This window comes from Hemitrygon akajei, chromosome 11 (genome assembly GCF_048418815.1).
Source record: "Hemitrygon akajei chromosome 11, sHemAka1.3, whole genome shotgun sequence".
Taxonomy (NCBI): Eukaryota; Metazoa; Chordata; class Chondrichthyes; order Myliobatiformes; family Dasyatidae; genus Hemitrygon; species Hemitrygon akajei.
In genome coordinates this window covers 38,867,174-38,882,755 of record NC_133134.1, presented here as the reverse complement: position 1 = coordinate 38,882,755, position 15,582 = coordinate 38,867,174, and the positions used below count along the sequence as shown (strand labels likewise).

The 15,582-nt window shown below is 38.7% G+C and overlaps 2 protein-coding genes across 3 annotated transcripts in view; one reads left to right on the top strand and one right to left on the bottom strand.

Moving 5' to 3' along the window:
• radil (Ras association and DIL domains) overlaps positions 1–11,325 on the top strand; it is a 100,228-nt gene extending 88,903 nt beyond the window's left edge. Inside the window, exons 12-16 of the mRNA XM_073060656.1 lie at positions 965–1,155; positions 3,695–4,091; positions 5,611–5,750; positions 6,741–6,880; positions 7,096–11,325. Coding sequence (XP_072916757.1) covers positions 965–1,155; positions 3,695–4,091; positions 5,611–5,750; positions 6,741–6,880; positions 7,096–7,195 — 968 coding nt within the window. The 3' untranslated portion in view covers positions 7,196–11,325. The remainder of the gene's footprint in view (positions 1–964; positions 1,156–3,694; positions 4,092–5,610; positions 5,751–6,740; positions 6,881–7,095) is intronic.
• A 2,852-nt stretch (positions 11,326–14,177) lies between these two features.
• ap5z1 (adaptor related protein complex 5 subunit zeta 1) overlaps positions 14,178–15,582 on the bottom strand; it is a 54,956-nt gene continuing 53,551 nt past the window's right edge. For both annotated transcript variants that reach the window (XM_073060654.1, XM_073060655.1), the window contains one exon: positions 14,178–14,543. In XM_073060654.1, the coding sequence (XP_072916755.1) occupies positions 14,270–14,543 (274 nt within the window). In that variant the 3' untranslated portion in view covers positions 14,178–14,269. The remainder of the gene's footprint in view (positions 14,544–15,582) is intronic.

Here is a 15,582-nt window from a genome sequence, read left to right as displayed (position 1 = left end):
AAGAATAAACTGAGATCATACAGTATTTGCAGGATTTTTGTATGTATACCTGATGCAAGCATATCTGCTTTTGATGTTTCAGTTATGATGCCTACTGTTTGCAAATGGGAAATATTTTGAGGTGGTGCCGGCACTTAATGAAATTGGCCAGGCCTAATTTCCACAATATAGGTAATCATCACCAGTCACAAGCCTGTAATCTTAGCATTCCAAGTTAAATGGTGGCATGATCTCATTACAATGAGGAACAGGCTGATTTTCATTTTGTTCCCAGAGTCAGTTCAATGCTATAAGATGCACTTTGATAACACAATTAAAATGGATATATTTTCACTGCTGATTATGTCCTTCTTCCTCCTCTCCGTGTCACTTCCTGTAGAAGAAAATCATTGTTAGTAATTATTTTCAGACTTACAGTATTGATTACTGATAAGTACCACTCTTTAAAATCATCTCAATCTGTTACAGGATTGCATCATGCTGTTCTGTAAAGGGAATTCCTGTTGATATTCACTGTGTTGAAGTAGTTCACACCTCCATGAGTCCACTTTGACTCAGGAGGAACATTCAGCTTTCCGTTATGCTGGCTTTATCCAAGTGTAATCCAGCCAGCTACCTGCGGCATTCCTGGCTCTCAACACACAGTGAATGCAACAATTTTTCCTGTGTCACTTCTAGTTTTTTTGCAAAACAACCTCATTCTGTGTCCTCAAATTCTTCTTCCATTACCATTTTTCATCAGCTAAGATGAGGCACACTGGTCCATTCCCCCAAAAACCATCAGTGTAAGGCCACAGGAAGGTATTCAGGTGCACATACCTTCCACAAACTTCTATAGGTAGAACAAAAACAAATCCTGGCCAGGCTGTGATAATCATAATCTGAAAAATAAACGATATAAAAGTAAAGTTTAATTGTTTCTCTTCTTAATGTAATGAGCTTCCATATATTTTCTTCTCCACAGAGGATATTCTGTTGAGTTTTGATCAGTATCCTCCTCTGGTGCTGCCCACTAGTAATTTTAAGGTGGATATAGATGCAGAGACTGTAGATGACAACATATACAGACATCTGTTGTATATACGTCACTTTCTTTGGAGCCTGCGCACTAAATGCCAGTCAACCAACAGATGTGTTACAGCCAGTGAATTTCAGGTAATAAAGAAAATGTTACTAGCACTCCAAGCATAACTTTGTAACTTCCATCTACAAAAATTGTATAGCATGATGCAAACTGAGAAAATCTCAATGTTCTCTTGCACTTACACAAGTTTCCCAAATGCAAGGAGGATATCATGAGACTGAAAGAAGGCACAGGCTGGCTGAAGAGTTAGGCAAGAGACAGATGAAATTTAATGCAGAGAAAGGAGAAATAATACATAATAGAAATAATGTAATAAGAGACCAATCTCTTGCCTCAAATGCGCTCAGAGTAGAGAGATTGCTTCAGGAATTTGGTATCAGGCATACAAAATGATGTGAACGAGTCATAGATATCTTTGAGCTCAATGAATAATCAAGTTCAAGTTTATTGGCATTGCATGTATACCTCCAAGTGGAACAACATTCCTCCAGACCAAGGTGCACACCACATTACATATAACTCATACACAACAGGGTATATTATCACAAATATATTGACAAATAATCAGGTGCATTTACAGCACAAGTTTAAAAAGTAAACAGTACAGCATAATGCCACTGATGCTTCATACATGGTGAGAGCTAGGTGGTGGCAAGGAGTTCAGTAGTCTCATGGCCTGGAGAAAGAAGCTGTTTCCCTTCTTAACAGTCCTTGTCCTAATGTTATAGCACCTCTTGCCTGAGGGTAGGGATCAAAGAGATGTTTGGACAGATGGGAGAGATCAGTGATAATGCTAAGGGCCCCGTGTACGCAGCACTCAGGGTAAGTGTCTCAGATAGGTGGAAATGAAACCCTGTTGATCCCCTCAGTAGTCCTCACAATTCTTTGTTGGGTCTTGTGGTCAGATGCTTTGCAATTCCCATACCAGATGGTGATACAGCAAGTCAGGACACTCGCAATGGTACTTCTGCAAAAATTGGTTAGAATGGGGGTGGGGGGCCTTGCTTGCCGCAATGATGCTCAATCGCTGACGTGGATCACATTCTGCAATTTGATGATTGAGGTCAAAGTGACACTGGTTCTGGAGAAGAAGCAATACAAGTTGAATATATTTTTTAATCTTGTAAATAAGCTCTGTTCCAGCAAAGTGCCTGTTGAAAGTGAGATGCAGTGTTACACAGAGGATGTCATGGTTTTGGAACAGTAACATCCTTGTTTGATCCCAGTCTGTACTGGGCTTGGGTCAGTGTGAATCTGCTGGTGAGAATCACAGCGTGCATGCCATCATGTAGTAGACATAGATGGGAATGAATATCTGTCAAAGATGAACTTGTGGCTGTATCAACGCACATATTCACCACAGTATTTTTTAACAAGGAGGCCACTAGTGTTTTGTTGGTAGCTGCATCTGCAAGAATACAGACTATTTAAGATATCAGACTTCACATCAATACCCCCAAGTCTAGTGCATGGGTGATACTCCATCAGGATTGCCCTATACTTATGCCCTCTTGAACCTATGCAAAATGAGGATTACCAGTAATTGCCTTCTCAAGAGGCTTACACACCAATGCAACATTACCTATTCACTGGTATTTAAAATACAAGGGCATCTTCAAGGCATTCTAAGGCTGGGTGGCTTTCACCAAAGCCATAACAAGACCTCCCACATTTTCTATCCATTAAACTCACAGCCATCCTGCCTTTTGTATTCTTATTACCTCCTGCTTTCTCACATTGATATGACTTGGTCTCAAAGAAGACACCACCATAATTCCTACTATTTGGAATTTTCTGCTTGTGCCCCAGTCAAAACTGGTTTATTTATCAGTGATCTTTCCAGGCACATGGCTGTTCTGCACATTTCCTCAAATATAGGATCCACACATCAAAGAGCTTTGATTTAATGTTGTCATTTGGCAACTCTAATCAAAACCCAATTAACACAATAGATGTCTTAAAGCTGCACTTAAACAGGCGATAATTCCAATTCTTGTACCTGGCTGCATATACCGAATGTGTTACTCAAGAAATAAGTAACCTGGATTAAAATCTCCATTTACAATCTCATCATATCCTCATAGGAGACCTCATCAGTGCTGCTATTAAACTTACAAGCATTTTTACCTTCATGCCCTACTACCAATATTAATTTCCATTTTTCACATATGGCCACCTGTCTCTGTTTTGTGCCATGTCCTAGGACCTTGAAAATATCATTTGCACTTGGCGTGGTCTCCAATAGCTCCACCATCTGGCAGTTCTGGTCTGCTTTTCCTCACACATAGTTACTGTCTTCTAGTTGTAAAGTGTCCATACAGATTTGCAATCAAAGTGATGGATAAAGAAAAATTTAATTACTTAAGAAAATCTGAAGAGTCATGCATAAAGCAGACTTAATGGAAACAATTTACACATTGAAAATCCATAACAATATAATTTTACTTTTTGCCTTTCACACTCATGGCTTAAATGTCTGGTCAGTTGTCAATGTTTTATTTGTAAAATCAACTAAAAAAAAACTAATGTTCTTCTTAATCTCTTTGGACTGGGGCTAACAACATGGTCTGTATTCTAGTGTTCCTTCAATCCACTTTGTATGTCTTACAGGCTGAATTTCCAGTTTACTACAACTGTCATGAACTCTCTTCAGGCAACCTGGCTACGCTTTCCAACCTCAAGATGCCTGATCAGCAATCAGGCCAAAACAATTACCTTAATAATAATTTTGATGCAGAAAAGGATGGAACAAGGTTGAGTACTTCCTGGGTCAGTGGATCATATGGTGATTTTAACACCTGCTACAAGCACAACCTGAATCTGCAGACGACCCAGGAGAGGCAGAGGGCCCCAGGGAAGAGTATGCAACCACTTGATCCTTCCTGTCTTTTAACTCCTCCAAATACTCCTCTGAACATCGACCTTGTGCAGACAAATGGAGATGGTAGACTTGCATCAAACTTCAGGAGAAACAGTATCTACAGAAGCAGAGCAAATGAGGGAGAAGGTAACCTTTGGGATACTCGGCAAAATTCAGTACTGTGGAGTGAACCAGTTTGGGAAATGGAAGTACTGAATATTCCCGTAAACTGGTTTGGACAAAGGTTTTGTTAAAATGAAAGAGGATACTCATGAAAATGCCAAAAAAAAAAATAATTTTTTAATATTGCATTGGCTTATAGGTTTCCAGATAGCATTTAAGAATAGAATAGGAAAGAGAAAATATAAAGATTTTGAAGTAGAATGCTAACATTATATTGCACAGAATGGACAGGCATCATACATTTAAATACTCACCTGTGGCTTTTAACTGGAACTTCCCACCATTGAAGAAGTTGTGGGGAAAATCACAAAATGCTGGAGGAACTCGGCAGGTCAGGCAGCATCTATGGAAAAGAGTAAACAGTCGATGTTTTGGCATGAGACCCTTAAAAATGAAGTCACAGTACGAAGTTGGGGGAAAGGGAGGAAGAAGTAGAGGGTAGTAAGTATTGGTGAAACCGGGAGAAGAGGGAGGGATGAAGTAAAAAACTGGGAAGTCGATTGGCGAAAGAGATAAAGGGCTGGAGAAGGGGGAATCTGATAGGAGAGGGTAGGCCAGGGAAGAAAGGGAAGGAGGAGGAGCACCACAGGGAGGTGATGGGCAGGTAAGGAGATAAGGTGAGAGAGCAAAATGGGAATGGTGAATGGGGGAGGGCAATTACAGGAAGTTTGAGAAATCAATATTCATGCCATCAGGTTGGAGGCTACCCAGATGGAATATAAGGTGATTCTGCTCCGACCCGAGCATGGCCTCATCACGGCAGCAGAGGATGCCATGGACTGATATATGAGAATGGGAAGTAGAATTAAAATGGGGGGTCACCAGCAGATCCTGCTTTTTCTGGCGGACAGAGCGTAGGTGCTCAGCAAAGCTATTTCCCAATTTACATCTCACTGATGTACAGGAAGCCACACTGGCAGCACCGGATACAGGAGCTGTTCCCGGTGTGGCCTCCTATACAAGCACCAGAAGGGAGATCAGTGGGGAGGTAGTTGCTCCCCCACTTCACCATTCCCCTTTTCATTTCCCTCTCTCACCATTATCTCTCCTTACTTGCCCAACACCTCTCGCTGGTGCTCTTCCCCTTCCCTTTCCCCAATTATTCTTGATGTTCTTGAAGAAGATTGCTGTTAGCTGCAATATAAATTTGTACTTACTTTGGTGGATTCATTCAAGTCAATAGGAGGGAATATAGGGTTGGTGTGAACATGGAAAGTGTGTACAAGAGTGTTTATTTGGTGCTTATGACCAGTGATAAATTTCTACTTAAGTTTAAAGCTACTGACAAAGTTAATTTATTAATGAATGTTTTTGATTTAAAATTTGGAATTCAAACCTCATGGTTTAGATTAGTTATGGAAATGATTATTCAAAATATATTTTCCACAGAGTCAAATGAAAACCTCTGCACAGTGGTTGTAAAAATAGAAATGGTTTGTATTCATTTCTTACACAAGATGAATACATGCATTCATTTTTTCAGGAAGAATTTCCGCAACATACGACCTACCAACTCCAACATCTTCCAGCCTTAGCTCCGGAGATGATGATCCATGTTACGTGTTTGCTGTGGAGTTGGCTCGGGGACCTCTTGGTTTAGGAATGGGACTGATTGATGGACTGGTGAGTTAGATGAAATACACTTCCATCTGTAATAATGTCATAGTGTCTAAAGCATCAGCTAATGGCATTCTCATTTTGGAATCTGAAAGTTGTGAGTTCAAGTCACACTCTAGAAATCTGAACAGAAGTTTACACTCTGGGGCAGTACTGAGGAAGTGAGATCTTTGGACAAGACAAGACATTGTGTAAAGCCCATTAACTCTTTCAAATGAATTTAGACTATAAAAGACTATCACCACAATCTTGCAGTTTGCAAATTGCATCTTCCCAATTTTATGGCTATTTACAGCTTCCTACATCACCATTGTAACTACATGTAAACTTCATTGACTATATTCAGTGATTTGGGATATCATGAAAGATATATGGAAAAAACATGATGTAACATAAAATCCTTAAAATACTCAGGTCAAATACATCTGTAGAGAGAGAAACAGTCAATGGTTTAGTTAATGATTTTTCACCAGAACTGGGGTAGTACATATCTACATAAATGCATGTGTTTATTTATATTCACAAACATTCAATAAACAGTGGTGTAATGATCTATCAATTTGTACAGCAGATATTTGGAATATATTGAATTTTGACAGAAATTCTATCATCATTTATTTTATTTATTGAAATACAGTGCAAAAGAGGCCCTTCGAGCTATGCCACCCAGCAACCCCGGTTTAACCCTAGCCTAGGTAAATGATAATTTACCTACCAACTGGTACAACTTTGGACTGTGGGAGGAAACCAAGCACCTGGAGGAAACCCATGTGGTCACAGGGAGAACGTACAAACTCTTTGCAGATAGTGGCGGGAATTGAACCCGGGTCACTCGTGCTAGCCACTATGCTACTATGCCACCCCAGTTTTACCCAATCATTAAATGAACTTTGCTTATTATATAAAACAAATTTTTGAAAAAAATCTTAATAGCAAACCTCTGTTCTGAGTGATATCACATATGGTGTATTTTAAACTGGTATTTTCTACTTGTAGCATACAACCTTAAAATCCCCAGGGATTTATATCAGAACCCTTCTGCCTGACAGTCCAGCAGCTTCTGATGGGAGACTGGGGATTGGGGACAGAATCCTGGCAGTAAATGGAACCAGCTTAATTGGAGCAGATTATGACAGGTAATCATTAGAGACAGATCTATTTCTGTTCTCCAATATAAACCACCTCTGTCAATTTTTATGATCTAAAATGAATGCAGGACCGGATTTGTGTTTTGTGGCTCTTCATGTAGATATAATTAAGAATATGCAGTTTGCTGAGATATAATGCCAGAACATACTGAAAACCAGGAATTTCTAATTTCTGAGAGCTAATTTCTTGCTTCTGCTTGCAGTGCAGTTAACCTGATCCGCTCAGCGGGTGAGAGACCACGATTCCTGGTTGCTAAGTCAGATTTCGTCAGTGCTGAGAAGATCAGTGCATCATCCTGTTAGTCACATTACTTCTCTTCATTCTTTCATGTTTAAGTGATAATTGAGCAAAAATGATTGACAGATGTCTCAAGTACTATTGTAGCTGTCAGGCTTTACCTCCTAAACTCACTATTAGGATATAAAAGTTCATACAAAAAACACTTTTCTTAAAAAATATCACATTTTGCCCAAATAAGATCCTTAAGTAGAGGATTGATTAAAAGCTGCAATCAAAAGGCTTAAAATCAACTCATACGTTCCAAGAGTTTTATTCATACTAAGATTATTTTCTTAAATCCACTATCTCAGATCTCTTAAGCTGTGCCCTGATCATACTTGCTGCTGTCCACCTGAGAATAACTGAGCTATAGAGGCTAGTAAAGTTGATGTCACACTCTTGGTCAGTGCTCTCATTTTGTTTTTCCCAATTCCTCTTGATTTAAACTGGATGACTTAATCATTTAAACTTGACTCCTGGGTATGTGAGAGAGTGACAGAGGGACTGAAACTGGGAAGCAAAGGAAAGATGAAATCTTACAATAGCAGTTTTAGAACATTCCCCTTAAAAACAGAACTATAATCAGCTTGGCCCAGGAATAGCACTCTTATTTGGGTTGTGCATTTAAGACGACAATAGGATTTTCATAGATAAGCTATTAATGCACCCAGTTAAGTATCTTAGAGGAAGCTACCCATTCTACACTGCTGCACAAACTTAATATTTCTCAAGGCCTTCTAACAAAAATTTTCACCTGCTCAGTTTTCAAAATTTGAAGCCATTTTCCTACACTTTGAAACTGTCAATTTCAGTGCCAGTATCATGACAAAATCCAAAGTTAAGGTTTCAGCAGGATCTTTTAAGTTTATAACAGGTGTCCAATCTTATGTTGCAGTGATCACTGTAATCAAAACTTCAATTACTGAATAAAATATATAAATTAGACCAAAGATTTAAAAAAAAACAGCTGCTGCATTTTAAAGTGTTAGATTAAATGGGCTTAACCTGGTTGGATTTTGTCTTTAATTAGTTTGACTTCAGTATTTCCATTATAGTACATGCTGATGTAGGATCAAATTCTCTTAACTCTAATAGAACTAGTTGGTCAGTCAGAACCAAAGAGGAAAATGTTCCAATAGGTTTATAGCACATTTAATAAATGCTCTACCAATAAATGACAATGTAAATGTTTTGTAAAATTATCAATATTAACGGTATCCTATAGAATTAAAAATCTTAATGCAAGTTACACACACAAAATGCTGGAGGAACTCAGCAGATCAGGCAACATCGATAGAAATGAATAAACAGTCAATGTTTTGGGCTGAGACCCTTCTTCAAGACTAATATAATGTTAATGTGATTTCAATTTCTGGCATCACACACAAAATGCTGGAGGAACTCAGCAGGTCAGGCAGCATCTATGGAAATGAATAAACAGTCAATGTTTTGGGCTGAGACCCTTCTTCAAGACTAATATAATGTTAATGTGATTTCAATTTCTGGCATCACACACAAAATGCTGGAGGAACTCAGCAGGTCAAGCAGCATCTATGGCGAGGAATCAGCAGTTGATGTTTCAGGCCAAAGTGCTTCATCAGCACTAAAAAGAAAGGTGGCAAAAGAAGGTGAAGGGGAGGGAAGGAATACAAGCTGGCAAGTAATAGTTGAAATGAGTTAGATAGAGCTCTTATAGATAGTGGGGTCAAGGGATATGGGGAGAGGGCAGGAACGGGGTACTGATTGTGTATGATCAGCCATGATCACAGTGAATGGCGGTGCTGGCTAGAAGGGCCAAATGGCCTACTCCTGCACCTACTGTCTATTGTGAAATGATGTGAGGGAGAAGGTGGGTATTAGAAGGGAAATAATGTGAGAAGCTGGGAGGTGAAAGAGGTAGAAGGTTGGAGGAGGAATATAATAGGAGAGGCTGTGAAACACAGAATAAAAAGGAAAGAGCTGGAGAATAGATGAAACAGAGGTGATGGGCCGGTCATGAGTATGGGGCGTGCAGGAGAGAGATAGTGTGAGGGCCACTAGCATGGTGGAAAACAAAGGTAGGAGCAAGTGTTATCCCTCCCTTTCGTTTTCCCTCATTCTGGTGGCCCTCTCACCTCTACTCTTTCCATCCCCTACCCTCATGACCTGCCCACCACCTCCCACATTTCCCCATCTCCTTTCCTCCAGAGGTATGACCTGACCTGCTGAGTTCCTCCAGCATTTTGTGTATAATACCATAAATTAGTATCACATGTGTTACTCAAGATATCCAACATTGGGAGCCATGGTAGTGTAGCAGTTAGAGTGACACTGTTATAGCTTGAAGCATTGAAGTTCAGAGTTCAAATTCGGCATCCACAGTAAGCAAATTTGTATGCTCCTTCCCGTATGCACATCGGATTCCTCCATGTTCTCTGGTTTCCTCCTACAGCCCAAAGACATACCAGTTAGTAGACCATTGTAAATTGTCCCATGGTTTAGGCCAGGGTTAAATCTGTGGGTTGCTAGGTGACATGACTCAAAGGGCTAGTAGGACCTGTTCCACACTGTATTTCTAAATAAAATAAACTACCTCTGCAGAATCTCTTGTGTTGCCAATTCCTTGCACCTTACTGGATGAATGAATTAAGCATTATTAAAATACATTTTAATTAAATACAGTATATACAGTACATACATGACAATTACAAAATTTACATTGCTACCTTAAATTAAATCTCTCTCGCCTCAATCCTAAATATGGTACAACCTGAAGCTTCAACTAGAAAAAGCAACTGCAAGATATTTATTTATTGATTGAGGTACAGCAACTGGTGCAGTTTGAGAGAAGTGATGAAGACCAGTAGAAACGCTGGGGCCCTGTTTTAGTGCAGATTTGGTTTTAGATACACTTATAAGCTAGGAGCAAACAAACTACTTCTCAAGAGGTGGCCAGAATTTTGAGAGTAACTGATTTAGATTTTTGGGATCTTGGACAAACAGAAAATTGGGTGACCTCCACATCCTACCAAGGATACAACAGAACCACAGTATAAACAGAAGTTCCAGGTCGTCAAAATAACAATCAGTTACCTTTTGTTTTAAAAAGAAGAGTCAACAACAGTTCTATCTTTTTATGCAGCCATCTTCTCCGGAGTTCAATGATTTGTACTTGGCTTAAAGCCATTCCGTAGATGTTGTGGTAATCTAGATTTTGAACATTCTTATAAACAAATTCAGTAAGAAACAAGTATTCAGGGTGGTCAAAACTCATAGGTGGTTAAACTGAACATTCGGGCAGAGAGTTCTTGAATTTGCTATTCTAAAATCAAGTATTACAGGAAGCAGAGAGCTCATGGTCATGTTTGCAACAATGCCATTTAGACAATGTCATTTTGCAAACAACTGTTTAAAAATAACCCTCTATCCTCTCAAAAAGAAATTATTTTTAAAGCAAGATATTTTGTAAATGCTGGAAATCTTGAAGAAGGTTTTAGGCCTGAAACCTCCATCAACTCTTTATTCCTTCCCATAGATGCTGCCTGACCTGCTGAGTTCCTTCAGCATTTTGTGTTACATTTTGTTTAGAAATCAGACAATAAATTTGTAATGTTATTTGCACAAATTAGATGAGATGACTGACAGCTAAATAAGGGGGCATGAATGTGAATGTAATGATGTAAATCTACCAAATTAGATTTAAATCACATCTTCCATTTTAACTCTCACAAGCATATCTTGCCAGAATTTCGGTAATCCCATGTAGATATCAGCTGCCATACATCCAAGAATTCAAAATGATACTACTTACATTTTTAAACATCAATCACAACTTCCTACTCTGTCTGACTGCAGACTAATGATGACTCTTCTAAATTCTCCCAGGCAATTAGGAAGAGCCCGTTAACCAGACATCTCTGCACTGTGTTTGAATTGGCATAGTGAATACATATCAAAACTGTTTTTAAACAAACAAGCCACACCATTAAGATTTTGCATTTAGAATAAATTCTTTCAGTATTATGACTGTAATTTTACCTCCATTATGTTAATGTGCTGTTCAACTAATATATTTTATAACTTAATGACTTGTGTTCAAAATACATTTCAAATGTGTACTCAAATAATGTAAGTTTTAAATGCATCAATTTTTGAAAAATTCTATGCAAATAAACTACTTTTCATGGATTAATCAACATCTTTTATTCTTTATTAAGTGTTATTTTTAATCCAGTGTGTTTATTATGTTGTGTAAACTTGAGCACTTCTCCACATGACCACAGCAGGAATGTGAAGTGTCAGAGAACTCTGAACTGTCAGTCCTCAGTTATCCATACCTAATCATGATCTGGGAGAGCTTGGGCATTGCAATTACCCTTTAAGTTTGTAAAGTAGAAATCAGTGTTCCTACTCTTGGTAACAACGGTGACTTCGAGTGGAAGGAGTACGGGATGATCTATAATCTCCTCTGCCTTCTCCAGCTGCTCTCCATACAAACATCAAAATTTTATACCTAAACACACAAGTCTCCACAAAGAACTGCATTTACAACCCAGTTATGTGACAATATTTCAACTTTAGCTCTAATGAGTATAAAGTCATTCTCAACAACAAAAACAAGTTATAATGTAGCTCATTATGTATAATTCCTACTGCAATATTTTGAGGAAATTACAAGCAGGCTAGACAAAGGAGATGCAGTAGATGTGGTGTACTTGGATTTTCAGAAGGCCTTTGACAAGGTGCAGCACAGGAGGCTGCTTAGCAACATAAAAGCCCATGGAAATACAGGGGAGTTACTAGCATGGGTGGAACATTGGCTGACAAATAAAGGGATCCTATTCTGGCTGGCTGCCAGTTACCAGTGGAGTTCCACAGGGGTTGGTGTTAGGACCACTGTTTTTTACGATGTATATCAATGATTTGGACTATGGGATTAATGGATTTGTGGCTAAAGTTGCCAATGATACAAAGATAGGTAGAAGAGTGGGTAGTGTTGAGTAAACAAAGAACCTGCAGAGACTTAGATAGTTTAGGGGAATGGGCAAAAAAGTGACAAATGAAATACAATGTTGGAAAGTGTATGGTGATGTACTTTGCTGGAAGAAATAAATGGGCAGACTATTATTTAGATGGGGAGAGAATTCAAAATGCAGAGATGCAAAGAGACTTGGGAGTCCTAAAGGTTAACCTCCAGGTTGAGTCGGTGGTGAAGAAGACGAATGTAATGTTGGCATTCATTTCTAGAGGTATCGAATATAAGAGCAGGGATGTGATGTTGAGGCTCTATTAGGCACTCATGAGACCACACTTGGAGTATTGTGTGCAGTTTTGGGCTCCTTATTTTAGAAAGGACATACTGATATTGGAGAGTTCAGAGAAGATTCACAAGAATGATTCCAGGAATGAAAGGGTTACTGTATGAGGAACATCTGGCAGCTCTTGTGCTGTATTCCCTGGAGTTCAGGAGAATAAGGGGGGGGATCTTATTCTGAATGTTAAAAGGCCTGAACAGATTAGGTATGGCAAAGTTACTTCCTATGGTACGGGAGTCTAGGACAAAAGGGCATGACTTCAGGATTGAAGGACGCCCATTTAGAACAGAAATGCAGAGAAATTACTTTAGTCAGAGGGTGGTAAATCTGTGGAATTTGTTGCCACGAGCAGCTGTGGAGGCCAAGTCAATGGGTGCATTTAAGGCAGAGATAGTTAGGTTCTTGTTTAGCCAGAACATCAAAGGGTATGGGGAGAAGGCAGGGGAGAGGGGATGACTGGAAGAATTGGATCAGCTCATGATTGAATGGCGGAGCAGACTGAAAGGCCTACTTCAGTTCCTATATCTTACGATCTTATGGTCTAAAAGGTCAGCACAACATTGTGGGCTGAAGGGCCTTTAGTGAGATGTTCTATGTTATATATTCTTAAGTCTCTGAATTGAAAAGTAATCATATTTAAGGATTAATTAAATCTGCATTTACAAGTAGGCAGAGGAGATGAAAGAACAAGAATAAAGTACAAATTAACAATATTGTGGGCAAACCAGTTCACGTGGCACTATTACAGCTTGGGGCATCGAAGTTCAGAGTTCAATTCTGACATCATCTGTAAGGGGTTTGTACATTCTCCCTGTAGAAAGTATGGGTTTTTTCCTGGGACCTCTGATTTCCTCCCACAGTCCAAAGACTTACCAGTTAATAGGTTAATTGATCATTGTAAATTGCCCTGCAGTTAGGCTAGTGTTAAATTGGGGATTGCTCGGCAATGAGACTTGAAGGGTCTACTCTGTGCTGTATCTCAAAATAAATAAATCTTAACACAAAAATATAAGCTGTAAAAAAAATCTGTTGCCTTACAATGACGATATATGCACTTACAGAAGTATTCTTTTTTTTAAAAAGTTGGGTCTAGTTGCAGAGAAGAGGAATTAACTTACCTAGAGCAGAGATGACATTAAGTCATCAAGAATACTACCGTAACACAAGAGATCACTGCCACTTCAACTCAAGTTCCCACATGCCGAATTAAAAAAAACTTAACATAAGGTGCTTATTTCTCAATTACCTTGAGATATCACGGTAAATAACCCACTTATGACAAAAAAGTTGAATTTCTATTTTATGTTGGCTTTGTACATAAGAGTGTGATTGATGTCAATTTGCCAACGTGCACAATCATATCCGGAACATGCTCCAACTAATTGAGTGATTGAGAGATTTTAAGCACAAGCAGTATTCATTGCTCTCTTGAAATATGATTCTGAAATGAGGAATATGCTGACCTAGTGTTAGTCTCTTATTTAATGATGGAAACATAAGTTTACATATGGGTGACCCAATCTATGTTTGTAATCTCTACTATTTGAATTCAGAAATCCAATTATGGTATGATACACACAAAAAAATCAACCAAATCAAAGGAAAAGTCAACTTATTAAACATTCAAACAACAGTTTTTCACTCCATAACTCTCCACATTAGATATCCCTGTAAGCAGGCTTCTTGAAGAACTGGAGACCACTTAAACAAATAACAATAGTAAATACTTTATTGATCCCGAGTGGGAAATTATTTCACATTATGTTACATTTGGAACTCTAACAGGCACAATGTCTGAAGATGCTACACAGGGAATCCAGGCGCTGGCTCTCTCTGTAGCATCTTGCTGATAGTCCTCATGGTGAGTGGGAGTGAAGCATTTGTATCTTTGTACCACCTTGGGCTGGCAATGTCTGCAGAAGGTCCTAGTATGAGTTGAGCTACATTTGGAGCTTTCAACAGATTATTAAGTTCACTGGCACGGGCCAGGATTTCCTGAATATCATCCTCACTGTACAAGGAGGAAATCAAAGCACTCCGAACAAATGGCCTCATCTTGGACAGGAACAGAGAGACCCTGAAGAGAGAACAAGTCTTGGGTCAGTGAAGGTGGTTTTGTTTTTCCAAACAGGTCAATTTACAAACAAATAAAGATTTCAACACACATTCTTAACAATGATTTTTTTTTAGATGTAAAGAAGTACAAAGAGCTCTGTGAAGAACCAATAAAGAAATCCATCAACTCAAGAGCTGAAAATATCAGGGAATCAAACTTCCCTTCAATAGATTCATCACAATGTTATTTTACCCGATTCATTTTCATGCTGATGTTTCTAATGGGAACTAATTAATTAAAATTAACTTTCACACAGTGGTTGGGCCAAACACTATAGACATTAGTATGTATGCATACACATAAACATTGGGTTAATAGAATTCCCTTCTAACATTCAAAAGGGATGAAGTGGATATGTTCACATTTATACATCTAGGTAAAAGTATAAAATGCAATATATGGACTCTACTTCAGATATCTGCACTGTAAGCCTCAAAATCAGGGGTTTGGTAGTGAAAACACAGGTATCCATCTGCTACTTTATTCCATATGCTTTCCATAAGTTGTAAATGGTCAGTAACATATTTAAAATCAATTTTAGTATTGCATTGTTCTCAACTGAGAGGAGAATACACAAAAACACTTTTTATGTGTTAATGATCTGTGCAGATAAGCTATAGGTTAAGTAGTGTGGTTAATAGACTGAAGAAAATAGAGAAAATATGAATAAAGGAATGTAAAATTTGTGAAATGCAGAGCTGTGCAGATTACTAAGCAAGTCAGGCCATGGTAGTAGAAAGGAAAAACTGAACAACTGATCTATAGCAAAAGTGGCCAGTTCTGACACAGACAGAAAGTGAACTAACTGAAACAGTTGAATTCATACTTAGTTTAGAATGTTCCAATAGAAGATGAGGTCACAAAGCAGTACAGCACAGAAACAGGCCCTTTGGTCCATCTAATCAGTGCCAAAAAATTATTTAAGCTGCCAACTCCCAAAGACTTGGACCGGGACCATAGCCCTCCATATCCCCACCATCCAGGTACCCATCCAAACTTC